Source organism: Apteryx mantelli, chromosome 12 (assembly GCF_036417845.1).
Source record: "Apteryx mantelli isolate bAptMan1 chromosome 12, bAptMan1.hap1, whole genome shotgun sequence".
Classification (NCBI taxonomy): domain Eukaryota; kingdom Metazoa; phylum Chordata; class Aves; order Apterygiformes; family Apterygidae; genus Apteryx; species Apteryx mantelli.
In genome coordinates this window covers 14,371,799-14,396,232 of record NC_089989.1, presented here as the reverse complement: position 1 = coordinate 14,396,232, position 24,434 = coordinate 14,371,799, and the positions used below count along the sequence as shown (strand labels likewise).

The following is a 24,434-nucleotide window of genomic DNA, read 5'->3' as shown; positions in this document are numbered from 1 at the left end:
GATCATGATCCCATACCCTGGGCACAGCAACCCACATGGGCACCATGATCCCATACCCTGGGGACCATGATCCCAGGGGCACCACGATCCCAGGGGCACCCTGACCCCATACCCAGGACCAAGGTCCTGCCCCACACTGTACTGCACCGCTTGATCCATCCTAGCCAGACAGCCAGACCTCAGGCTTCCCAGATCCTGTCCCAGGGGAGTGGAGCTTGGAAGGGCCTCCTGCCCCATCCACCAGTGGGTGCAGGGACCCCAGACCATGGGGCCCGGGCTGCAGGTGCGAGGGGTGGGCTGCCGGGTTGCGGAAAGCACACGCGTTGCAAATTGGCACCGGGAGCCATCGCACGGCATAATTGCCTTGAGCAGATCCCCCAGTTAGCAGGGAGCTGCCAGGGCTATATTTAGCTGCAGATTAAGCTGTTTTAAAGGTTATTATCCAACGAGACACGAGCTCTCCGCGGTGCCTGTGAACCTGCCCAGGTAGGCAGCCAAACCCGACGGCACGCGTGGCAGTGGTAGCCCGCGGGGCTTGGCCCTGACTGTGGTTTGGGATCGCCCGCGCGGCATGGCCCTGTGAGCCAGCCCAGGGGCTCGGAAGCAAGGAGGGGGCTGGGGGTAGCTTTTTGGGGGAAAATGCTTTCACTTGGCCTCCAGGACACCCGGGTCCCGCTGGGAGTGCGGGGCGACCCAGCACGGGGTGCCGCGGGCGCTGGGGCCAGGCCCGGTGTCCCTGGGCTGCCTGCCCAGGGCTGGGCCCGGGGGCGGCCGCGCCAGCACCGGTCTGCAAGTGCCCTCCCGTGGCTGGCACGGGAATGGTGCGGGCGCCCACCGCCACTGCTGCCATCGCCCCAGCACCCTTCCCCGCCAGCCCCGTGCCGGGGCAGCCCCCCGCGAAAGGGGCTGCCCCTATAGGGGGTGGGGCGGGGGGACAGGGGGTCTGGAGCCAGGGAGCACCCGCGATGTGACAAAAGGGGTCCCCGAGTACGGCCACAGCCAGAAACACTGCCCACAGCCTGGGGAAAAATATAATTAGGGTTTTATGAGTGATTCAGAGAGTAAATGCAGAATATATACAACTCACCGGTATCTTGCAAACCCCAGACATTTCACTGAACTGCACAGGATGGGTCCGCCTGGACGGATCAAACACCACCAAGCCCCACGGCATCCCCAGCACCCCTGGGTGCACCCCTACGGCTTGCAGTGGGCGCTGCCGTGGCACAGCCCAGCCGGCATGGGGCCGAGCCTGGGGCCCCACAGCACAGCCCTGCCAGCAGAGAGCCAAGCACAGGAGCCCTGTGGCACCCAGCCGATGGGTGGCTGAGTCCCACAGCACCTGGCCAGCATGGGACCAAGCCCGGGGGCACCGTAGCACCTGGCAGGGTGCTGGTGTGAGCCCTGGGGAGAGCGCCCCACAGCACCCAGCTGTGTCCCAGCATCCATCCCATCGGGTCAGTGCCCCACAGCACCCAGCTGTGTCCTGGCATCCATCCCATCAGGAGAGCGCCCCACAGCACCCAGCTGTGTCCCGGCATCCATCCCATTGGGTCAGTGCCCCACAGCACCCAGCTGTGTCCCAGCATCCATCCCATTGGGTCAGTGTCCCACAGCACCCAGATGTGTCCTGGCATCCATCCCATTGGGAGAGCGCCCCACAACACCAGCTGTTTGCCTGTGTCCATCCCACTGGGACAGCACCCCACAATGGCAGTCCAGGAGCCCCCATGGCACGGAGCACTCTCCTTAGCACATGGCCATGTCCTCTTCTTCTTCTTCTTCTTCCTCCTCCTCCTCCTCTTCTTCCTCATCCTCATCCCCACTGGCGGTCAGCTGGCCCCGGGCACAAGCCATTGGTGGGAAAGGGGGGTCATGCTCCAGGTTGATGTAGGTAACAGCCAGGTTGACGTAGTGCTCGCCCTTGAGAGAGGCCAGGATGCGCTCCAGCTCGCTCACCAGGATGGAGAAGGACGGTCTCTCCTCAGGAGCGGGGGCCCAGCAGCTCAGCATCACCTCATACCTGCCCCAACACCCCTGTCAGCACCAGCAGGCACCCCTCACCAGCCCCACACCCAGACACCAGGGTCCTCCCACTGCCCTCCCCGGGATGCCCAACTGGCACCACTCACAGCGAGTCGGGGCAGTACTCGGGCTGCGGTAGACGTCTCCCACGCAGCAGGTAGCGGGTGATGTCGTAAGGGTCCACCTCGGGGTATGGTGATGCCCCCCGTGTCAGCAGCTCCCACATGAGCACCCCGAAGGACCACTGGGAAGCAGAGAGTCAGGGGCAGGCTGGCGCAGCCCCGTGTGCCAGGGGACCCCAGCCTTGCTGGCACGGCCGTGCCCAGGCCTGGGGGTAGGAGGCAGTGGGCATGCCTACCACATCCGACTTGGTGGTGAACTTCTGGGTTTGCAGGCTCTCCAGGGCCATCCACTTGACGGGCAGCTTGGCATGGCGGTGCCGCCGGATGCTGTAGTATTCCTTGTCAAACACGTCCCGTGCCAGCCCGAAGTCGGCCACCTTCACTGTGAACATCTCATCCAGCCTGTGGAGCAGAGCCTGGCTCAGGGGGACCCGTTGGCTGGGACAGGGGCGAGACGAGGCCCTGCGGGGCAGGGTCGCATGCCCAAGCTGGGGTGAACCCATGAGCAGAGGGGTCTGCTGAGCACCGGTCGCACTCACATGCAGTTCCTGGCAGCCAGGTCCCTGTGCACAAATTTCTTCTGGGCCAGGTACTCCATGCCCAGGGCAACCTGCAGCCCGAAGCCGATGAGGTCCTTCACTGTGGGGCTCTGCCAGGATGGGGAAGGAGTAGGGATGGTTAGTGGGGCAAGGTCCTGGCGTGCTTGCTGTCCCCATGTTGCCTGCATCCAGCCTACACCCTGCCTCCTGCCTTGGGGTGCCCCAGCCCCCCCCGCAGCCCTGGGCCGTGCTCCACCAGCAGTGCCTGCTGCCAGCGGGGCGGGCATGGGCAAGAGGCAATAGCACCCTTGGGAGCCCTACCCGTTCCTCGGCGCGGATGAAGTGCCGCAGGTCACCATGGCGCATGTAGGGCAGGACGACGAGGGGCAGCCCCTGGCGGGGCAGGCAGACCCCGATGAGTGACAGAACTTGGGGGTGGTGGAAGCTCTTCATGAGGATGCCCTCACGCAGGAACTCCTCCACCTCCTCCACGTCTGTGATGCCTGGGAAGGGGCGAAGCCATGGGGCACCACATTTTGGGCTGGCCGCCTTTCAGGCAGGCAGCCCAGGAGGAACTGGAGGAGCCAGGGAGAGGCGCTACTCACGGTTCAGGGACTTGACGGCGCAGTGAACCGCTCCAAGCAGTGGGTCCATGTACGTGCCATGGTACACGCTACCAAAGTGCCCTGTGGGAGACACCTGGGGTGGGTCAACAGATATCCTGTGCAAGGGGGTGCAGGGTGGCAGCCTGACTGCCTGGGCCACCCCTGGGTGCAGGGGACTCACCTTTGCCAATGACCTGGTCCCGGTGAGTGACAAGCTGTTCCTCAGGGATGAGGATGTCCTTTACCTCCTCCAGCAGCTCCGGCCGTAAGTCCTCAAGGCAGCAGGACGTGGCCCTGAGCAGGGGCACGGGGGACCCCCTACCTGTGGTGCCGGCGCTGGCAAATTGCACACGAGGGCCAGCCTGGCCAGGCCTGGCAGCTGCAGGTACCACTGCCGGGGCAGGCAGAGGCACCCGTCAGAGCCAGGGTTGCCCACAGCCAGCCGTGCCAGGCTGGCCCAGCTGCTCTGCCCTCCCTGCCACCTGCCAGGCCCTGCTTACCCAGCACCTCTCTGTAGTCGACGCCAGGGCGCTGGATGGTGATGGGAGGCTCCGTCCTGCCTGGATTCACCAGCAGCTCCAGGTTCTCTGTCCCTGGGGGCATGAGCGCAGGACCCCATGGGCCACTCGCACTCCAGCAGCACCCCAGAGTGGGGGACCAGCACTGGGGGAAGCAGGGCCAGTGGGCACTCACCCCTCTTCTTCTTCTTCCACTTCCATCTCAGTAGCCCAAACACCAGGACACCAAAGGCCAGGAAGGTGACGCCAGTGCCCAGGGCAACGCTGGCCACCAGGTCCAGCGAGGAGGTAGCAAGCACAAAGCCCAGGTCCTTGCAGGCATCATTGACGCAGATCTGGAGGGAGCGGGGGGCTCAGTGGGCCATGGGGCCGCCATGGGGGAGCCGGGTAGGGCATCGTGCCTGCTCGGCACCTACCTCCACGGGAGCCCCATCTGGGGGCAAGCGCAGCTCCCTGGGCAGCCGGCAGGTCACCTCGTTCTTCAGCACGTTGGGGTGGCAGTCCTGACCCCCCACCGTCATGGTGATGTTCATGCAGGTGGCCAGGGCGTCCAGCCCAGATTGCTGCCCAGACAGACTCCCCTTACTGAGAGGTCCCCAGACAGGGGCCGGCAGCTCTGCTCAGCCCCGTTCTCTTCTCTCGCCCTCTCCCCAGCTCTCCAGATGGTCCTGGCACTGACAGCCCATGCCCACCCATGCCCTGCTCCTCCACATACGTGGATCTCGATCTCATCGTCGCCAGGTTTGAGGTGGTACCGCCTGTCCTCGTGCTCAAAAGGGATGATCTTGGGCTGGGTGTAGTAGCGGAGGTGGAAGAGCCAGCGGCCAGGGGTGCCGTCCAGCAGCACGCTCAGGTTCCCGTGTGCTGTCTCCACCTTGCTCTCGAAGGGGAGGGCCGGGCTCTGGCACACCAGCCGGTCAGGCGTCCGTGGGCCCTGGCACACCTGCAGGCAGGAGGGTGCTGCCACTGCCGGAGCACCCAGGGCTGCCTGGAGCCACGGCCATCGTGGGCAGGGGCTGGCACGGGATGGCCTCTTGCCTCTTGTCCCCCTGGGCATCACACCGCCCCAGCACTTACCTGGGTTTTGGTCTTCATGCGTCTGGCTTCAAAGCGGATCTTGGCTTGATACACAGAGTCCAGGTGGACCCCGAAGATGGTGAGAGTGGAGCCCCTGCAGGAGGGCAGGGGTCAGGGCCCTGGGGTGCGCACAGCACCGGGGGCTGGAGCCGGGCACGTGGCGCCGGGCACCTCACCCAGTCATCAGCCGCAGCCTCCTGCCCGGTCCCTGCGTGATGGGGGCTGGGGGTGTCCCCGGGGAAGGGCGCCCACGCACTCACTCGTAGCTGCAGTTGGGGGTGATGCGCAAAATGAGGGGGTCAGGACGATACTGGAAGGGCTCCGGGGCCAGGAACTGCTCCCCATCGATCCAAAGGGTCACGGAGGCCATGCCGAGGCCGCTGGCGTTGGGAGCGATGCACCGAATCGCCCCGTCTCCCTGGCTGGGAACACAGCAGTGGTGGCTGGGGACAGAGTGGCACCGCCACTGGGGTCCCCAGGCCCCATCCTAGCAGCAGGCCGGGTAGCACGCTGCCTCCTGGCCAGGTCCGGGATGCCTGGGCATACCTGGGCTGCTCGGCCAGGGGGCACTCGGAGCCATTGAGCATCACCCGCCAGCTGTTCCCCACCGTGAGGTTGCTGCCGCGGACAGTGATCTCGGTGCCGCCGCTGCGTGGGCCGAACGGGGGGTGGACGGAGCTCACGTTGGGCACCTGGGCAGAGAGGCGGTTGGTGGCGGCAGGCAGGCAGGCAGGCAGCCCCGCGAAGCCTGTGCCTCCCCACCGCCAGCGGCGCAGGGCCCTACCACGAAGACGAAGCCACCAAGGGTGGAGGAGCCGCTGACCCGGAAGCCTGCAGGCCCTGCGGGCTCCTCGACGCTGAGCACCACGTCGGCCGGCCCTGCCGCCTGCGCACCGCCTGGCTCCAGCGTGCACACCAGCTCGTCCACAAAGTCCTTGCGGTGCAACGCGGGCGGCAACCTGCAGGCAGGGGGTCGGGTCAGCGTGGCCTGGGGCTCCCGCAGAGCCACCCGCGCCCCCCTCTCCAGGCTGCCCTGCAGGGCGTCTGGAGTGGCACTGTCACCATACCCACTCCCAAAGTGGGTGGCCCGTCTGCCCTGCCCTGGGACAGGGGCACGGGGATGACAGTCCCGGCCCCTTTCCTGCTCCCATCCCACCCAAGCACGTCACAGCCACATCCCACCTGTAGTTCCCGCTCTCATTCTGCAGCACAGTGCACACCCGCTGCCCCACTGTCACCCGGTAGGTGCCGGTGGGGCCTGTGGGGGCGTCCGGGTCCAGGCGGGAGCGGAAGATCATGCCACAGAGTGTCAGCCGGGTCCGGCCACCCAGCGGGGCGCTCCTGGGGTGGAACTGCAGGAGAGGCAGACACATCGCGTCGGGTGCCCCTGCAGCCTGGGCTGCCTGCCAGCAGCAAAACTGGGGCCGCGACCTCTGAGGAGAGGCAGAGGGAGCTCGGTCCAGCCAAGGGGGATCTAAAAGCAGCTACAGTTGCTTAAAGGGCAGCTGTGAAGACGATGGAGCCAAACCCTTCCCAGCACTGACGGGAGCAGGTTGCAATGGAGCCAAACCCTTCACTTCCCAGCAGAGCGAGAGGCCACGGGCCAGGCTGGACCTGGGGTCAAGCTCCTTCCTCAGGAGGGCACAAGGACACGTCCCCAGGACGGGGGTCTCCAGGCAGAGCGAAGCCACAGATGTGGCGCCGGTCCTGCTCTGAGCGGGACGCTCAACCACACACGCTGGGGTCCCTCCCCATCGCCTGTCTAGGACCCCCTAGAGCGGGGAGCACAGCCCGGTGGGCTGGATTCACTGTCATCGTGGGGCTGGGGGGCCGGCGCAGACCTACGTCAGTGAGGACGGGTGGGCAGCGGTCCTGGATCCAGTGGACCTCGCACTCCTTGCGGCGTGCGCACGCATCCCCACACCAGCCGCAGCCCATGAACCGCTCGGCGCGCAGGCAGCGCTGGCACGTGGAGAAGTGGCGGCAGCCTGGGCCAGTGACGTTCATGCGCCACACCTGGGGGACAGAGAGTGGAGCAGAGCAGGAGCATGTGCCGCCAAGCAGCAGTGCCCAGGGAAAAGCCTGGCGCCCGGTGGCCTCTCTCACCTTGCTGCCGCTGGCAAAGAGCAGCGAGTGCCCCTGCAGCCCCACGGCGCGCTGCACCGGCTGCGGGTCACCTAGGGAGAAGTTGGCCAAGGTGACCACGTAGGAACTGGACCGCTGGAGCACCATCTGTGGAGGGGACAGAGCACAGCGCTGAGCACCAAGCTGGGCCTGACACCAACAGGGTGCTGGTCTCAGGTCAGTGGAGGCCCAACACCCAGGCAGCGTGCCCAGTTGGGCGCTGGCACTGCACAGGGTGGCTACCTGGAATATGCGTCCCTCTGCCGTGCCCAGGTGGGCCACAGTGACGTCCCCAAGGGCCGTGACAAAAATGGAGGTGAGGAGGACGCCCGCCAGGTGCCCATTGAAGAGGTCCACCTTGTAGGAGGTCGAGGAGACGAGGGTGGGCTGGTCCCAGCAGCTGGTGTCCACCACGGGCTCCGAGAGGTTCACCTGCGGCCGAGCACAGAGATGCCTCAAAGCTGGCCCCGCGCGCCCACCCACGCTGCCCACGCTGCCCGGGTTCCTGCAAGGCGTGCGATGCCCGCGGGGGCCGACGTGTGCAAACTCCTGGAAGTGAGGCTGAAGCAGACGCAGCTGTGAGCGAGCTGTTTTGAGGCCATCCCGCAAAGCCACCCGAGCTGCCGGGGGCAGGGAGGACTGTCTGAGCGCCGCCTCAGGGCTGGTTCCTCCCCGCGGCTGAGCCTGCAGAGGGGGAGGCAGGTGCTTGTTCGCCTGAAGCCCAGCTCCCTCCAGGGCTCACAAAGCAGCTGGGGATTTGGGGGCAGCCGAAGTGCCGGTGGGCCCTTCCTGCCAGCGCCTGATCTCTAGCCCCCCACCTCCTGCCGTGCCAGCCCGGCGTCCTGGGAGCAGTGCGGCATCCGCTGGTGGGCCCTGCCTTTGCTCCACATCAGGACACGATTATCAGCAGCGCCGCGCCGGCCCCAGGGACCGATTTCCCCAGGCAGCGCAGCCGGCAAGGGGGCTGCCATGCCCTCTCCCCAGGCTGGCAGGGGACGGGCTGGGGGCCTGGGCAGCGGCCACCCCCAAAGAGAGCCTTCCCCATCCGCAGGTGCTCGGCAAGGTGCCAGGAGCAAAGGAGACGGCCAGGCCCACATGTGGCCCCGTGACCCACTGCTGGACCCCCCCTCCCCAGCACTCGGGGGCTCAGGGAACTTGGGATCCCTTTGCGGGGTCCCCACGGGAGCAGCCCTGCAGCCAGAAGTGACTCAGAGCGGCAGTGAGCTGTGTGCAACGCAAGCTCTGCCCCGCGCTGCCGGGAAAAAGAGGAGATTTGGCTGCGCCTTGCCCTGCTCCCTGCTGCTTTTCATTTTTCTGGCGGAGGCCAGCAAGCTGGGGCAGCCCCCGGTGCCGGGAGCGTCTGCGCGCAGCCCGACGCCTGCCCGGGCACAGGCCACCGCTGCCGGCTTGGCTCCGCTCCGGCTCCCAGGAAGGGAGAGGTGGAAATGGCTCACCTGCGAGTCAGCCGCCCGAGCCCAGGCGCGCCGCCCAGCCCGGCGGGAACAGCCCAGCGGGGCAGGAAAGCGCGGGGACCGGCCGGGACAAGCCTGGGGCTGCAGCGCCGCCAACCCCCGGCTACAAGGGACGGAGGCTCCCGGAGCCAGGGCGAAGGGGGGCAGCCAGACCAGTTTGTTCCTGGCTGAGAGCAAATGGGCTCGTGTCACTTATGCCCATTTAGACGCTCGCCGGAGAGGGGTCCCTCCTGGGGGCCCTGCCTTTACCGGGGCCCGGGATCCCCCCCGCCGGCGGGCTGCCCTCCTCCGGCAGCCCTGGGACACAGGGCTCCTGCCCACGGCGGGTGCCACCGGCCCAGACGAGAAACCTTGGTGACTAATCGTGGCTTCCGCCTGCAGTTTCTCTGCCGAGATAAAGCCGCAGCCCGAGGACGGGTGGGCAATCCCCGGCGGGCGGGCGGAAAGGCCGGGCACGCCGGGCGCCCTCGCACGCCCTGCCCGGGCCCTGCCCGCCCCTCGGGGCAGCCATGCGACTGGCCCGGCAGGCGCCCCGCAGGGCTGGGCCTGGGGGGACCCGAGGTCACCGTGAGGCCCGGCACTTCGCTGGCGGCGGCTCCGCAGGAGGCCGGCGGTGCGGCGTGAGGCCGCTCCAAGGCCCCAGCCTCCCCGACGTCCCCCGCTCGTACATAAACAAGCTCAAGAGGGTGGCCGTAAACAACGGCAGGGACGCCCGCCGAGCGGGGCCCTTGGAGCGAGGGCAAGGAAGGGGCGAGAGGGAGGGCGGCTGGGGCTGGCACCGCTCCCGCTGGGGCCCCAGGGACAGCTGCTCGGGTCATGGGGCATCCCTGCAGCATCCCCTTCCTCGGACAGGCACGCTCATCCGGCACTGGCGGCGAGCCAAGGCCTCATGCTGCTGGGACGCCCGGGCCAGATCCGAGCACCGGGCCCAGCTCACCACCCACCCCAAACACCCCCAGGTGGGTCTGGAGGTCCCCCAGCGAGGAGCTTGGGGTCTGCCTGTGGGACAGCTCAGTTGGGGACCTCTGCCCAGCACCTGCAAACTGCACTGCCTGCTTTAAGCCATAGAAAATGACAGGCACCGGGATTCTCCCGAATCCAGTCCCGCTTGCAAAATGGCAAGGAAATGGGTTAATCAGTGTCCTGAGGATCCCTGATCCACCAGAGAACCACAGCGTCATCAAAGCAACCTTGAAGGCAAGCAGAGCAGGGAGACTTTTGGACTCTGGGGCCGGCAGAAGGCCGAGCGGAGCCAGCCCCGGTTTATCGCCAAGGCGTAGGTGTGCCGGCGTGCCAGGAACGGCTGCGTTTCTGCCCTTTCCCAGAGCAGAGAAAACAGCAGCCGTGATCTGAGAAACACAGCCCTCCCCAGGCTGTCGAGCGTGGCGAGATCGTGACGATAACGGGCCGCTCCGCAGGGCCACCCACTACCTGGCTTGTCGGCACGGCCGAGGAACAGGGAGAGGCGAGCCTGGGGAAAACGCCACGTCTCCTGCGATAAAGTAGCCGGGAAGGTTCACGGTGTTGACTCACAACAGTTGGCACTTCTGCGATGTTTCCTTTCCCCTGGATTTCCCTTGGCCCAACCCCGAGCTCGGATCCACCCAGTTTTACAAGCATTTCCTGGGACCCCAAACTGCATCCATCCCCTTTCCGCCTGCGAACTATGGAGTGCAGTTGCCCAGCTCCCAGGTTTTAAGGGTAGATCCTCATCTGGGCCTCCTATCACCCCGGACCTCAGCTGGACAAGCCCAGCAAAGCTCGCAGCGCTGCAGTGTCACGGAGGCAAGATACGACTGCAAGTCCACAGGCTGACAAGATGCCAAAACACAAGGGCCAGAGCCCCATCCGTCCCCGCTCGCTCCCTAAAGCAGTGACCATGACGTCCGGCAACAGGGACACAGACTAAGCTGGCCTGAACGTGCCCTACCTCTCCTTTCGGGCTTGGGTGCAAAGGACCTTTCAGTGCCATCCAGCCTTTTTGCAATGCTGCCTTAAATTAAACATCCCTACCTGTTTCCAAAGGTTGTTTCATTAAATTTAGCCAGATTTCCTCTTTCTGGAGGGTAAAAACCAACCTCCCCAGATCAAACTGAAGCGCGCTCAGACCCAAAATGCCCCCTCTCCTCCATCCTTTTTTCTCTGCCTCCCACATCCAGCGTGAGGGCACATCCCAAAGCCAGCCCGGCCCCAAGGGAGGACGGAGGGACTCACGTTGTGCGGGCAGTACTCCGTGGGCTGGTAAAAGCTGAGTCCCCGCAGCAGCGGCTGCCCACCGATCCCGCAGCACTTGTCCATGCCGTCCTCGATGGCCTGGTTGAGGAGGCGGAGGGGGAAGGCGCACACTGCCGAGTACTCCTGCGGCACCCTGCTCTCCGCCTCGCTCTCCGCAAAGGCCCCGAAGAGCACCAGCTCCGTGGTGTTGATGCTGAGGTCGCGGGCCAGCCGGGAGCCGGGGCGAGCGGCGTGAGCTGCCTGCAGGACATTGTAGGCCACGTCGCGCTCGGCATCCGCCTCGGCGCTCCGCCGTCGCCGCTTTGACTCGTAGCGGCAGTCCAGGATGATTTCGCGGTAGCGGCGCAGGTCGTGCTCCTGGGTGCTCAGGCGGGCCAGCCGCGTGTGGTACCCCGCAGATTTGGGCTTCTCCTGCTGCACCGTCAGGAAGTACACGTAGTCCCCGTCGCTGAAGGAGTGCACGTAATGGATGGGGTAGATGTCCCGGTAGAATGGCAACACCGTCAGCCAGTGGTAGCTGTCCGAAAAGCCATCCAAGGTGCTCTTCAGCCTGCGGATAGACACTGACTGGGGGCTGTACCGCGCCGCAATGCTGCTGTTGACGGTGGAGGCGAGGTAGAAGAAAGAGGTGTAGTGGTCGGCCACCACGGTGGCACTGGTCCCCAAGGGGCTGGCCACGCAGTCCGGGCAGGCCGCGGGCCTGTTGTCCATGGCGGAGTACAGGCAGTGTGTGGCTGCAATCGCCACCTCCCCATCGCGCACCTCCAGCACATGCAGGTAGCACAGCCCGTGCTGGGACGTGCCACAGCTGTAGAGCCACGGCTCGAGGGGGTCGAGCAGCAGGATGACGTTGTCAGTGTCCACGGGGCTCGTGGCGTCCCCTGTGGCCGGGCACAGGCTGCAGATCTCGCAGCGGGCACTGCCTACGGGGCCGGTGACGAGGACGGAGCGGACCCGCAGCTCGGGGCTCACCACCAGGATCCTGTTGCGGACGGCCACGAAGATGGCGGCCGCCCCGGCGGAGTCGGCAAAGACGGCGACGTTCTGCACGGGGCTGCCGGCGTCGAGGCCTGGCAGCGGGTAGGCAACGGAGAAGTTCCTGGTAGAGCTGTAGGGGATGCGGGGGCACTGCCAGGCACCAGCAGGCAGCGGGGCCAGGGCGAGTGCGAGGAAGAGGCACGTGCCGGGTGACAGTCCCATGATACAGGGCACCTCTGGCCAGCCCGGGGTTATTGCCGGTGCTCAGCACCGAGCGGGTCCAGGATGCCCGGTGGACAAGTCACCATCGTATCTGCCAAAATAACAGAGAAGGTTTATCCTCTGCAGTCAGGCGGAGCATGGGGCACTGAAGGAGATGTGCCCGGAGGTCACTGCCGGGCCCTGGCAGGGGAGGCAGTCCCTGGCACCGTGCTGCGCACGTGGGGATGCGGGGGGAGAGTCGGCCACACCAAACCTCTTCCCAAATGCTGCGAGCTGCGGCGGGAGGAAAAGCTAAACCGCTGGGGCCTGCGGAGGGGGGACAAATGCTGCCTGCCGCCACCTTGGGAACAAGGACAGGGACCCCAGCGGCCCCGCAGGGACGGGGATGGGGACCCCTGCCAGCTCTCCAGGGACCCACACCAGCCCTCCGGGGACCGCAGTGGGGTGAGGATCCCCGACGGCCCCCCCGTCTCAGTCCCCAGCCACTCTCGGTGCCCCCGCCTGCTTCCCTCCCCCGCGGGCCGTACCGTCCCGGGACGCACCATAACAGGCTGAGCCGAGCGGAGCCGAGCGGAGCCGAGCGGAGCCGGGCCGAGCGGAGCCGGGCTGTCCCGAGCGGAGCCGAGCGGAGCCGAGCCGAGCGGAGCCGTCCCGAGCCGAGCGGACCCGAGCCGAGCTGTCCCGAGCGGAGCCGAGCCGTCCCGAGCCGAGCTGTCCCGAGCGGAGCCGAGCCGTCCCGAGCCGAGCCGTCCCGAGCCGAGCTGTCCCGAGCGGAGCCAAGCCGTCCCGAGCCGAGCCGTCCCGAGCCGAGCCGAGCCGAGCCGTCCCGAGCCGAGCTGTCCCGAGCCGAGCTGTCCCGAGCGGAGCCAAGCCGTCCCCAGCCGAGCCGTCCCCAGCCGAGCCGAGCCGAGCCGTCCCGAGCAGAGCCGTCCCGAGCCGAGCGGACCCGAGCCGAGCGGACCCGAGCCGAGCCGAGCCGTCCCGAGCGGAGCCGAGCGGAGCCGAGCCGTGCGGGCAAGCGGCGGGCGCTCACCTGGGCGCTGCGCAGCGGCGGGGCTGTGCCGCTCCGCGCCGCTCCGGGCCGCTCCGGGGTGGGGCGGGAGCGGGGCCGGGGCGGAGCGGGGCGGAGCGGAGCGGGCCGGGCCGGGCCGGGCCCCTCCGCCGGCGCGGGGCTGCCCCAGGGCCGGGCGCGCCCGGGCCGCTCCCCGCCCCGCGCTCCCGGGCCGCGACCGAGGGACGCGGGTGCCCCGCGGGGACGGGGCGACCGCCGAGGGATGCGGTGCCCGGGGAGCGCCTGGGGTGCCCAGGAGGGACGGGGGATGCTCAGTGCCCTGGAGGGATGTGGACAAGGGGCACGAACTGCAACACGGGAAGTTCCATCTGAACATGAGGAAAAGCTTCTTCACTGTGAGGGTGACAGAGCACTGGAAGAGGTTGCCCGGAGAGGCTGTGGAGTCCCCTTCTCTGGAGATATTCAAAACCCGCCTGGACGCGATCCTGTACAATGTGCTCTAGGTGACCCTGCTTGAGCAGGGGGGTTGGAGTAGATGATCTCCAGAGGTCCCTTCCAACCTCAACCATTCTGTGATTCTGTGACACCCTGGAGGGACATGGTGCCCTGGAGGGATGTGGACACCCTGGAGGAACACAGGGCACCATGGATAGACGTGGTGCCCTGGAGGGACACAGGGTGCCCTGGACTGACATTGTGCCCTGGAGGGACATGGGGCGCTCATGACCTGGAGGGACAGGTGCGCACAGGTGAGACATGGGGACTGAGTGCCTGGAGGACCATGGTGTCGAGGCCCCACCACCATGCTGTGCCCTGCAGCCCGCTGCTTTGAGCAACGCAGCCTGCCGCCAGCATCACTGTGCACTCGTGAGCCAGTGCCAGGCTCCTTGCAGCCCAGCAACTCCTGGCAGCAGCAGTGCCAGCGCAGGGGCTCAGACGTGTCGGCACCTTATGGCCCCTCTGCTGCAGCCCCTGGCTCCATGGCAAGCCGACACCAGCAGCAGGGCCTGTCGACACCAAGACACGTGAAATCACCGCTTCCCTGAATCTGCCTGAGCTGTCAGCAGGCTTGCGACTCATTTCCAGGCAGGCGGGTTGGCCTTCCGGCAGGAGATTGCAGCACAGCAGTGTTACCCACAACTGTGTGCGACAGCACACACTAGCCATGGACTCTTGGCCCCAGACATGTCCTCCTTCCAGGCCTGGAAATGCTTGGTTTGGTGCTTCCTGGAGCTGATGCTCAGCCCATGGTGAGATCTTCCTTGCAGGGCCCTGGGAGCTTGCAGGTTTCCAGCCAGGGTGTTGAGGATGCAGGCCAGTCTGTGCTGCGGTGCTGGTGGTGAGATGCACAAGTGGTGTCTTCGGGGTCAGACCTCAGGGCAGCCACAAATTTGCGAGTGGAGCCACAGAGTTTATTTCTATTGCTTCATGTCTCTTTTTTTGCCCTGGTCAAGGGCTTGCTGGCAACAGCTGGAGGAGGTGGAAGAGTCGGCATTGCTCCTGCTCCGCATCCCAACTGCTCTCACGCCACCTGGTCCCTAAGTCCATGCTGTGATGAGGCCAGGTAGGTCTGCCTTTCTCTGGACTCTGCCTTGGTGCTTTGAGGGGGGGTCAAACATGCCAAAAACGGGCTCCTCTTCACTACCATCCTACCCTCATCACCTGGCCAGCCGCAGCCTTGCCAAGCCTCCTGCCCCACATCATTGTGCAAGGCCTCGTGGTTACGTTGGCCACACGCCTTACCCAACAGCTCTTTCCTCCGTCTCCTCTCGTTGCAACATTAGCTGGCCCCATCCCACCTGTCTGGAGCCTTTTGTCGCTCCCGCCCTCTGGCCTGAGCTCTCCCCTGCCAGCTGGGCCCCCGTTTTCCTTGTGTTGCTCCTCGGCTTTGCCCTCCGGTGGCTTTCCTTGCCCTTCAGTTGGCTGCTTGCCCTGAACAGATCCCTGGGGTTGGATTGCAAAGTCCTCCAACATGTCGCTGGCCTCCACCCAAAGCCTGTCCTAGTGGAGGGCTGGACCCTGTGCCAGGTGACCCTGTGGCAAAGGGGGTGCCAGCAGGGTGCTGGGCATGGAGGGCCACCATGGTGGGTGACTTTGGTGGGCTCCCACATGCTCCTTGTCAGGGACAGGGGATGGCCATGCTGCCCCAGGGTGCTGGATGGGAGGAGGTCCCGGGGTGGGAGATGCTGCCTGACCCCCAAAGGGCCTCTCAGCTGGGCCATCTGGCCCTCTCCATATGGATGGACATTAATGTGACAAGAATTGATTTCGGGTCCAGATAATGTTTATGAGCAAAGACAAGCAATTACAGTCTGGCAGGAGCATAAATACAGGAGCCGAAGTTCCTGCGCTAGCCCTGCCTGGTCCTTCCCAGCTCCCTCGGTGTCTCTGTGGTCACTCTCCTCCTCCCCGAACATCTGCCCTAGCGCTCGGCAGACAGCCCCAAAACGTGGGGTCAAGCTTCCCCAGCGGAGACACCAGTCCCTGCCCCTCGGAGCCATGCCTGGCACGCTGTGGGGTTCATGGACCTGCGGCCCCACGCTGGTGCCCAGGGCTGGCCGGGGAAGAGGTGGCTTCGGTCCTTGTGCAGCAAGCCCAGCCACACGCGCCCAGTGCGGCTGGCTCAAGGGGCTGGGTTTGGGCCCCCACACCGAGGTGAAGACCCTCCTGGGCCACGTGGCGCCACGGCCCCGTGCCAGTGGGGTCTCTGGGGGGCTGTGCTCAAGCTGCCCCTTGGGGCATGCTGCGAGGGATCTGGCACTGAGCAGGGGGCAGGATGGGGGCAATTTCACCACCACCATCTGAGGGGGTGGCCAACTCGCATGCCACCCTCTGGCAGCCTGACATAGCCCTCGAGCACCCCGATGGGCATCCTGCTACCCCGAGTCTCTCTGGGGCTGCTTCATGTCCCACGGGGAGGTAGGCAGGACCCTCGCTGCCGTAGCTGGGGCACAGGCTGAGCTGCCATCCCCAAGGACAACCTGAAGTGTGGCAGGGCTATGCCAGGTGCTGTGGGTGCACAGAAACAGCTGCTCCAGAGCTCCCGGTTCTGGCAGGCCCTTCGCCTCCGAGGGGCACAGCTCGGGTCCTTCTCGCAGCCGTGGCTCCAGGCCAGCCTGCCAGGTTCACAGCTCTGGGATGGTCAGGGCTGCCTGGCATCCAGGGGCACGGCTCCCCCAGGGCAGGGCAAGGAGCAGCACTGGCAGTGCCAGGGCCAGCCCTGTCCCCAGCTGGGCGCTGTCACCTGCCCACTGTGGGCACAGCAGTGCAGGGGCCCCCCAGCACTGCCACATGCCCCCAGGGAGCCCCCCACCCTCAGCAGGGCCACAGGACAGCGGCACGTGGAGGGTGCCAGGCGCAGGCTGTGGGACCCGGGGGGCTCAGCTCTCTTCCAGCAATGAGGGGCACCTGTAGCCCCGCTCCAGGATCCCCACAGCGAGGGACCAACCCTGGGGCCGCAGAGGAAGGGCAGCCCCCCTGGAGTGAGGGCATTGCCTGAAGATGAGCGAAAGCCCTGCTCACCCCTTCCCCAGGCAGCTTTGCACCCTGTCTCTAACACCCGAGTTTCACGGTCCCACAGGTGGGTTTCCCTGTGCTCCCGGGGTTGCTCCGTGCCCTCTCCCCCTTGCTCACGAGGAGGATCGGGCATGGCCCGGGCTGCCCCGAGGGACGGGCACCCCAGCCCAGCAGGGGTCCCCCCAGCTGGCACCACGCGTGGGTGATGCCCGTCAGTACGTCTGGGGTGTCAGGATGAAGAGCCGGTCTTCCTCCTTGCGGATCCACTTCATGAGCTTGTTGACAGCACTGATGGCGCCAGCCTTGGTCCCCAGGGGACTGTAGCATATATAGAGCTCGAAAGCACTGGTTACCTGGGTGAAGAAGCAGGGCACATGTTGGGCCCACAGCACACGTCTGCACCCCACATGGGCCTGGCACTGCCCCTTTCCCCCCGCCGGCTACCAGGAATGGGCACCGGCACAGGGGCTCCAGGGCAGAGACATGGGGTGTCAGTGGGACACCCTGAGTGGTTGGGCACCTAGTTTGCTCAAAAGCAGGGGGTACCAAGCCCCTGGGTTGCTCTATCTCCCACCCCTCAGGGCAACAGAATTGGCCCCCGGAGCAGGTTTTCTCTGTGACACTGGGGAGTTCACAACAGTGGATGGCATGGCCCTTGGTGCCAGGGCTAGCCATGCCCCTCGCTCCAGCGCTCTCTGGCACAGGGACCTGACCCTCTCTCCAGGCTGACCCTCAAAGGACCAGAAACAGACTGGGGAACACCCTAGGGACCACGGTGCTGGCACTGTGTCCTGTCAGTGTCCTCTTGCTCTGCCATGCAGGACCAGAGAGGATGGGATCACCCAAACCCTAAACATGTCTCCTTCTGCAGGAAGCCCAGGCTTGGCCACCCGCTGGGGACCACTGGCACACCCCTGGGGATGGCCCTTACCCAAGCCAGGAGGTTTTCGCGGGGGCCCGTGAAGTAGATGTTCTTCAGGGGGCGTGAAGAGTTGTGAGCCCGGCTGTGGAGGTACTGGTAGAGCCCCAAGAGCCTTTCCTTCTCCTCCTCCCGCACGTAGGGTGCCTCAATCTCGGGGCTGCAGGAACACAGTGCCCCATTAGCCCCCCGCGCTCCCCAGAGAAGGGCACTTGCGGAGGAGGCTCACCCCATGCCCCGAGGCCTTGGCCCAAGCATGGTGGCCTTCCCTGGCCAGCTCACAGCCCAGCACTGCCCCAGAGGCCTCACCTGGTGAAGAGCCCAGAGCTCTTGGACTTGTAGATGAAGTGCCGGAGGTCAGGGATGCCCACCTGGGCGACACTGTAGAAAGGGGTGCGCAGGGCCTCCTGCAGAGCGTGGTACACCCCCCGCCGCCGCAGGCGCTCCTGGAAGCGCCGCTTGCAGTCGGAGACGGTGAAGAAGTCCTCACGGTCAGTGGAGACCAGCAGGAGGCACAGGTCCATCTCCTGCTCCAAGTAGGAGATGTGGGCATGGAAGAAGCCACTGGAGTTGAACTTGGGGAGGCAGATGGGAGTCCAGGCTTCACCCTCCCGGAAGGAAGAGGAAGAGCTGATGAGGTTGAAGAGGAGATGGAGGTCGATGGGGTGGAGGAACTGGTCCTTCTTCCTGACGAGAGACACCAGCTGGTTCCCTGACAGGAGGATAGAGAAGACGAGGCTCTTGGCCTTGGCCTGCTGGAGGCTGGTGCTCACAGCATCCCTGACACTGGAAGCCAGGGGCAGGCAGCGCACGGCACCCATGAGGAAGCTGGGGTCATGGGCCATGAGGTCGAGGAGGTTGTCAGTGATGCGCTCAGAGCCAGCGAGCAACCTGCGCAGGTCATAGTTCTGCTTCTGCTGGAAGATGTGGTTGAGCTGGGTCCAGGTGAGCAGGCTCAGGATCTGGTAGTAGATGTAGAGCAGCTCATGGGCGATCTCCTGCTCCGACTGCCGAGTCCGCGCCACTGCCACCAGCACCAGTGGGCTCCTCCGCACGAAGACCACCTTGTAGCCATCTGCTTGGGAGGGAGGTCCCCAGGGAGGTGGGGAGAAATCTGTAAGCCTGGCTCCCCGCTGCTGCAACTGGGAGCCAGGCTGCAGCCCAGCTGGGCATCCAGCGATGCTCCACTCTCACCTCCCCCCAGCCACCTCTCTGCCCCAGGTACAGCTAACACAGGGGACAGATGATCCCCAGCAGCAGGGGCAAGGGCCAGGCACTCCGTGCTGCCCGCTGCACCTTGCCAAGGACAACACATCGGTCCTGACAGATGAGCCCCCAGATGATGCAGGCAGGCCCCCCCCCCCATGCCAGACTGGGGCAGGCTGCGACAGCACCCAGTCCCACTCGCCCACAGCTGCCCCCCAGCGCGGTACCTGCATGGATGGACCGGATGGCATTTTTCTCGGCCTCCAGGAAGGACACCAGGGCCATCATGACACCCATGGTGCTGGAGAGGGCCTCCTCGGACCCATAGCGGGAATACACAGGCTTGCCCGCCTCGCTCAGCACGAACACATGCTTCCGGTGCATGCGCCAGGCATCCATGGTGACATCCTCCTCCTCCTTGCCCGACAGCACCGAGTCGCGGCGGGCGGCCTGTGGGGATGGCTCCAGCTTCCCCTCCTTGTTCTGCCGCATCTCCTCCTCCAGGTCAAGGGCCATGCCTGTGAGCTGGGTGCTCAGCTCGCTGAAGTCCTTGCTGATCTGCTCCATGCTGGTGGGCTCAGCTGGCTCCCCCTGCCTCTCCTCTGGGCTCCGGGCCGCCACTCCGCCGTCCTCGGGACTCGTCAGGTCCTCGTAGGAGCGGGTGTGCACAAACATGGCTCCCTCCTGGCCCGCCCCTGCGAACAACGGGCCATGCAGCATCCGGCCGCCTGCCTCCTCTGCTGACGCAGTGGCCGGCCGGAGGGTGTAAAAGGGACAGACGGATGCAGGGAGAGACCTCCCCCCCACCCCGTGGCCCACCACAGCCACCCAGGAGCTCTGTGCGTGGTGGCCCCCAGTCCTGCCCGCCAGCCCCTACCCTCCCAGGGCACCCAACGGTGCACATCCTGCCGGCAGGGAGTCACGGACGGCTCCATCTTCCCCCACGTGCAGGGCCGCAGAGGGCCCAGTCTGCCTAACAAGGAGACGCTTTTTTCTCATTAACCCCCCAAAATGACGGTCCGCCCCGGTGCCCGTGCTTTGTGCCCCGACACAGCCCTGGGCTCAGCGGGTTGCCCCTTACCCGGCTCCGTGCCCTGCGCCAGCCCCGGCGTGGGACTCTCGGCCCGCTCGGCGTGCTGCCCATCTCCCGGCGCCAGGGATCCGTTGGGCACTTCCCAGCCTTTCTTCTTGTGGACATCCGCAGCCATTCCTCGGGGCAGCACCTGCGTGTGACCCACACCGTCACCCCGGCGCCACTGGGTGCTCCCCTTCATTTCCCCGCCTGCAAAAGGGGGCCCAAAACACTTTTCTCGGAGCGGGTCTCCCGCTGGGGCCAGCCCACATGGGGCTCGGCCACGTCGGCGTCCTCAGCCCAATCCTGCTGGCTCAGCAGGGAGCACAAAGCTCCTGGTGAGATGTCAGGAAAGCTGCTCTAATCCAGCAGGATTTCCTCCCTCCCATGGCGCAGGCCCCGGGAACACGCTGCACCGCTCTGCCGCTTCCACAGTCCCGGCACCTTTTGTCCTGAATTTCCCCCAAGCGTGGGGAAAGCCTTCTGCTCGCCCTTTCTCTGCCCACTTCCCTGGTGTCCCGGCGGAGCGGGCAAACGGAGCTAGCCCCGGATGGAGCAGAGCTGCATGCGGCACCCAGAGGCCTCATGTTTGCAAAGGGCGGATTTCTGCAGCTCGCCTCGGATTAGGCAGCTGGGACACAACCTGCCAGGCCAGGCCGGGGAAGCTTTTCCTGCAGCTACAGCGGCTTCTCCAGCATCGTGGCCCCAGCGGCAGCCCACCTGAACCCACAACAAGCGCGGCACCATCCTTGAGCCCCCTCCGCACGGCTCACCTTGGCCCGGCGGGAAGCCCGCTGGGGACAGAGCCCCACCATGCCTCCAGCCCATGCTTGCCTCCCTGCCCGTGGGGGCAACGGGCAAAAATGCACCCAGTCAGCAACTCAGGTGGGAACCGAAAGCAAAAGTGGGAACCAGGCTGGCCTGCGGCCCTGTGCTGCCCCCGTGCTCCTGCTGGAGCTTCCCCAGCCTCTGCGATCGGCCGCTGGCGAGGCTCACTCAGACCCATGGGTCAGCCGCCTCCCGCCCTTTGGGGCACCCAGAGCAGGGCAGTGGTCGCGGCCACCGGGGGCCCCCATGCCAGCAGGAACACTGTACCATGCAGAGAAGGCCATTGTCCCCCGCGCTGGGACGGACCCCTGGGCTGGCTCCAACCTGGGACGCTCTGGCCCCTGGTCCTGGCCACTGCCCAAAAGCCTACGACACCCCTGAGCGCCCTGAACTGCGCCAGGCGGGGGATTACGGCCCTGCCCTCACCTGGCCCTTCCCCTCCCTGCTGCTCTGCACTGACTGATCCTGCTCACAGTCGTACGAGCGCTGTAATTCCCTGTAATGATTTACAGCTCTGACGGCAGGGCCATTACTGCCGGGGAACGACAAACCGTGACGGGCCTGTGTCCCTTTCCCGGAGCCCTGGCAGCCGGCTGCTATCAGCCCGCCACATCCACGCACGTTCCCATGCAGGATTTCACTCCGTAGGGTTTCATCCAAACCCCAGGCCAGCTCCTTTGTGCTGGCTGCAGCCCCGGGCTGCGGCCGGGAGGAGGTGGCGTGGGGGGCAAGGGTCTCTCCGTGGAGCCCCCCGAGGTCCAGGGCTGCCAGGGTTTCTGCAGCGCTCGTCCTGCAGAAAACAGCGGCTAGGGAGTCTCTTCTGCCCAGAGCGCTGGTCGGCAAAGGGGTCTGCCCCAGCCCGGGGGCAGCGGGGACGTGGTCCCTTCTCCCCGCAAGGCAGCGGGGCTGGGGCTCGGCGCTGTCGCTCTGCACAAGGCGGCAGCGATGGAGGGCGCAGGGCAGCGGCGCCGGGGCACCGGGACCCCTCCCTGCCAGCCCCCCGCCCGCAGCCCCACCGGGGAGAGCGAGGGCAGGACCGCAGCCCCACGGCTGGCCGCAGGCAGGCGGGTCGAGGCTTTGGGCGGTGTAACTCTGCCTGGCTCCTGGGGCGCCTCTGCCCAGCAGCCACCGTGCCCGCGCGGCGCTGGGAGCACGGGCGGGCACGAGGTGCCAGGACCCCGGGAGGGCTCGGCGCCGGCCGGGCCCCCCGCGCGGCGGCGGAGGCGCAGGGCGAGGCGGGGGGAGACGGCGGCTAAGGACAATGCGGAGGCACCAACCTTCGCGGCTCTTCCCGTCGGCGCCGGAGGCCCAGGCGGGCGGCACGGAGGGGGCAGCCCCGGCAGGCACAGCCCGGCAGCCTCCCGGGCACGGCTCAGGCGGAGCGGGAAGGATGCGTGCCGCGGGCGGCCGGCTGCCTGCCCGCCCCTGCCTGCTCCGGGGCCCCGGGCATCGCCGGCACCCCGGCTGCTCCAGCCGGGAAGGAGCCCTACAGCTGCTTCTCCTCCCCAAGGTCGGGCTCCGGCCCCGCCGGCCCCGCGGAATCCTGGGGGCTGTAGTCAGCGCACGGGCGGGACCCCCGGCCGCCGGGCGAGGGGCTGCCGCGCCCCCGCGGCCCCCGGCCCGCTCCCGACCGCCCCGCCGGCGCCTCCGCGGCTCTGTGCTGCAGCGCGGCCGCGGCGGGGCCCCGGCGCTTCTCCGTGGGTCCGGCCCCCGCGAGGCCCGCGGAAGGAGCCCTGGCCCCTGGCCCAGCTACGAGGCAAAGGCAGTGTCGCCGGAGGGGCGGGCGAGGCCGCCGCCGGGGAAGCAGCGGCTGCGAGGGGGGCGGGATGCGGTTTGGGGGCAGCAGGGGAGGCAGGGCCGGGGGCCCCGCACGGCTGCGGTGGGCCCCGCGCCGCCGCCCCGCCGGGCAGAAGGGGCAGCCGGGAGGGCCCCCGCCGCGTGGCCGCGGAAGGAGCCGCCCGGCCGCCCCGCTCCAGGGCCGGAGCGGCCCGGCCGCCTCCGTCGCCCCGACCGCGGGTGGCGGCTGGGCCTCGCTGCGGGCCTCCCCGCCCTGGTGGCGACTACATCTCCCAGGGTGCCCCGGGAGCACGGCGGCAGCTCACCTCCCTCGCAAGGCACTCTGGGAAATGCAGTCCGCCCTTGCGGGCAGCGCGCCGCGCCAGGCCGTGGCGGCGCGGGACATGCCGGGAGTAGTAGTAGCGCGGCCACGCGGGTGGGCTACGACTCTATTTCCCATGGTGCTGCGCGCGGCTGAGGGCGGCGGGAGGGGGTGTCCGTCCCGGAAGTTCCGGTTCCCTCCTCAGCGGAGCGCTGGGCCTGGGGCGGCGGCGGCGGCGCGGAGGTGAGGGGCTCCGCGCTCGCGGGCCTGGCCGGAGGCCGCCCGGGGGGGGCCGCCCGGCGTGGCGAGGCCGCGCAGGGGGCTTTGTGCCGGGGAGGGGCGCGCTGCTGCCGAGCCGCGCGTGGGGCCGCCCGCCGCACGGGGGTGGGGGGCGGGGTGTCTCCCGGGGGCCGCCCGACATGGAGGAGCGGGGGGGGGGCTCCCGGGAGAGGGGGGCGGGGGGTCCCCAAGGGGTGTCCCAGGAGAGGGGGGCGGGGGTTCCCCAGCATAAAGGAGCCGGGGGGGCCCTTGTGGCCTCCTGGAAGTGAGGAGCGGTGGGGCTCTCCCGTGCGCCTGCCCACCGCGGCGGGGGGGGGGGTCTCCCCTGCGGCTGCTCCGCGCACGGCGAGGCGCCCGCGGCGAGGCCGGGGCCTGCTGCGCTGGCGGCGAGCGAGCGGCTCTGGTGCCGGGGTCCCGGCGTGGTGGCGCGGCCGGCTGCAGGCCCAGCCTTCCCGCGAGGGGTCACGCCAGCGAGGCTCACCTCTGAGCAGGCCGCAGTCCCAGCCCCCTGTGAGATTTTGGGACCCCGGTCAAAATTAGGGCCCTTTTCTTCACGGCATGTATATATCTATGAAAAATAGCTCGGAACACTTGCAGTTTTAAAATGGATGGACAAGAAGCGGGTCAAATTATTGCTGGGATGCACAGCAAGGTGCTCTGGTCTCATCTCTGGTTGTAAGTGAATCAGTTAATGGTTAGGGCAGGTAATGGGATAAGGGGGATTTTGGACTGTAAATAGAGGCTAAGGTGTAGGCAGAACGTGGCCTGGCTCATGCAGGAGGCCGGTGAAGGCTGGTTTCTTGTTTTCAGTGCAGTGGTATCGAACTGTTGGGAGTAGTAACAGTGAGTTCTCATGTCTTGCTTTTTTAAAAAAAAAAATTGGCACCGCAAGAGTTTGATGTTGTTGCTAATAGGTGGTATTAATTTTGGAAATGCAACTGAAAGTGGAATCCACTTTCTTACCCCAGCAGGGTGTTGTTGGCGTAAAAGCATCTCTAAGCACTTTCTAGGTGGGAATGCGCTCAAAAAGTCCTTTGGGACAAACAAGGTCAGGAGAGTAATGGGATGCAGGATGATTCTCCTGATTGTTTCCAATGTGTGCTTTTTTTGTGTACAAGAACGCTAAAAAGCACACACATCCATTTTTAAGTGAAAACTTCCAGCCTGATACCTGGAAGAACTGAAATGATTCTCCCTCTCTTCACTTTCAAGCTTCAGTGACATGATTTTGATATTTCTATGGTTCTGGATTACAGGTCTTCAACTTTAAAATTGGAAATAACAAGCTTTTTTCGGCTACTTACTATTTCTGTAACTTGGAAAAACATTTTGGTTTGTACCTCTTGTAGTCCTTGAATAGCCCAGATGCTTGTCCTTTCTTTAGGCTTACAAAACTTTACTGAGTGCAGAAAGTTCTTCCGCAGCAAATTATTTGCTCTGTTCTTTGAGCAGTCTTGTGTATGCTTATGTGTTTGACTTCCTCGTGGTCCATAAATAGTTGAGTCCATAAAAAGTTTGGCAGCCTTGGCAAAATCTGTTTGGAGAGAAGTTGTGAATATCAGAGTGCTTGTCTCAAAGTAAAATAGC

General features: G+C 66.0%; 2 protein-coding genes across 3 annotated transcripts; both read right to left on the bottom strand.

Annotated features, from left to right (window-relative positions):
• Nucleotides 1–1,024: 1,024 nt before the first annotated feature.
• MST1R (macrophage stimulating 1 receptor) lies at nt 1,025–12,582 on the bottom strand. The gene is made up of 21 exons (XM_067303288.1): nt 12,460–12,582; nt 10,697–12,008; nt 7,254–7,442; nt 6,993–7,118; nt 6,732–6,902; nt 6,069–6,238; nt 5,671–5,845; nt 5,433–5,578; nt 5,147–5,308; nt 4,887–4,980; nt 4,525–4,752; nt 4,226–4,372; nt 3,985–4,144; nt 3,792–3,884; nt 3,473–3,682; nt 3,292–3,372; nt 3,008–3,189; nt 2,687–2,796; nt 2,384–2,549; nt 2,133–2,269; nt 1,025–2,023 (listed from the first exon to the last, which is right to left on the bottom strand). Exons 2-21 carry the CDS (start codon nt 11,915–11,917, stop codon nt 1,750–1,752), a joined length of 4,242 nt encoding a protein of 1,413 aa, XP_067159389.1. The 5' UTR covers nt 11,918–12,008; nt 12,460–12,582; the 3' UTR covers nt 1,025–1,749.
• A 2,613-nt stretch (nt 12,583–15,195) lies between these two features.
• Nucleotides 15,196–22,091, bottom strand: MON1A (MON1 homolog A, secretory trafficking associated). Of its 2 annotated transcripts, XM_067303285.1 has the most exons (6): nt 21,748–22,082; nt 19,652–19,793; nt 18,798–19,265; nt 17,674–18,439; nt 17,377–17,524; nt 15,196–16,798 (listed from the first exon to the last, which is right to left on the bottom strand). In XM_067303285.1, exons 2-6 carry the CDS (start codon nt 19,776–19,778, stop codon nt 16,658–16,660), a joined length of 1,650 nt encoding a protein of 549 aa, XP_067159386.1. In that variant the 5' UTR covers nt 19,779–19,793; nt 21,748–22,082; the 3' UTR covers nt 15,196–16,657. The 2 variants fall into 2 exon arrangements, with proteins under 2 accessions (XP_067159386.1, XP_067159387.1); XM_067303286.1 differs by lacking the exon at nt 17,377–17,524 and having other exon boundaries at nt 16,719–16,798; nt 21,748–22,091.
• Nucleotides 22,092–24,434: the final 2,343 nt, after the last annotated feature.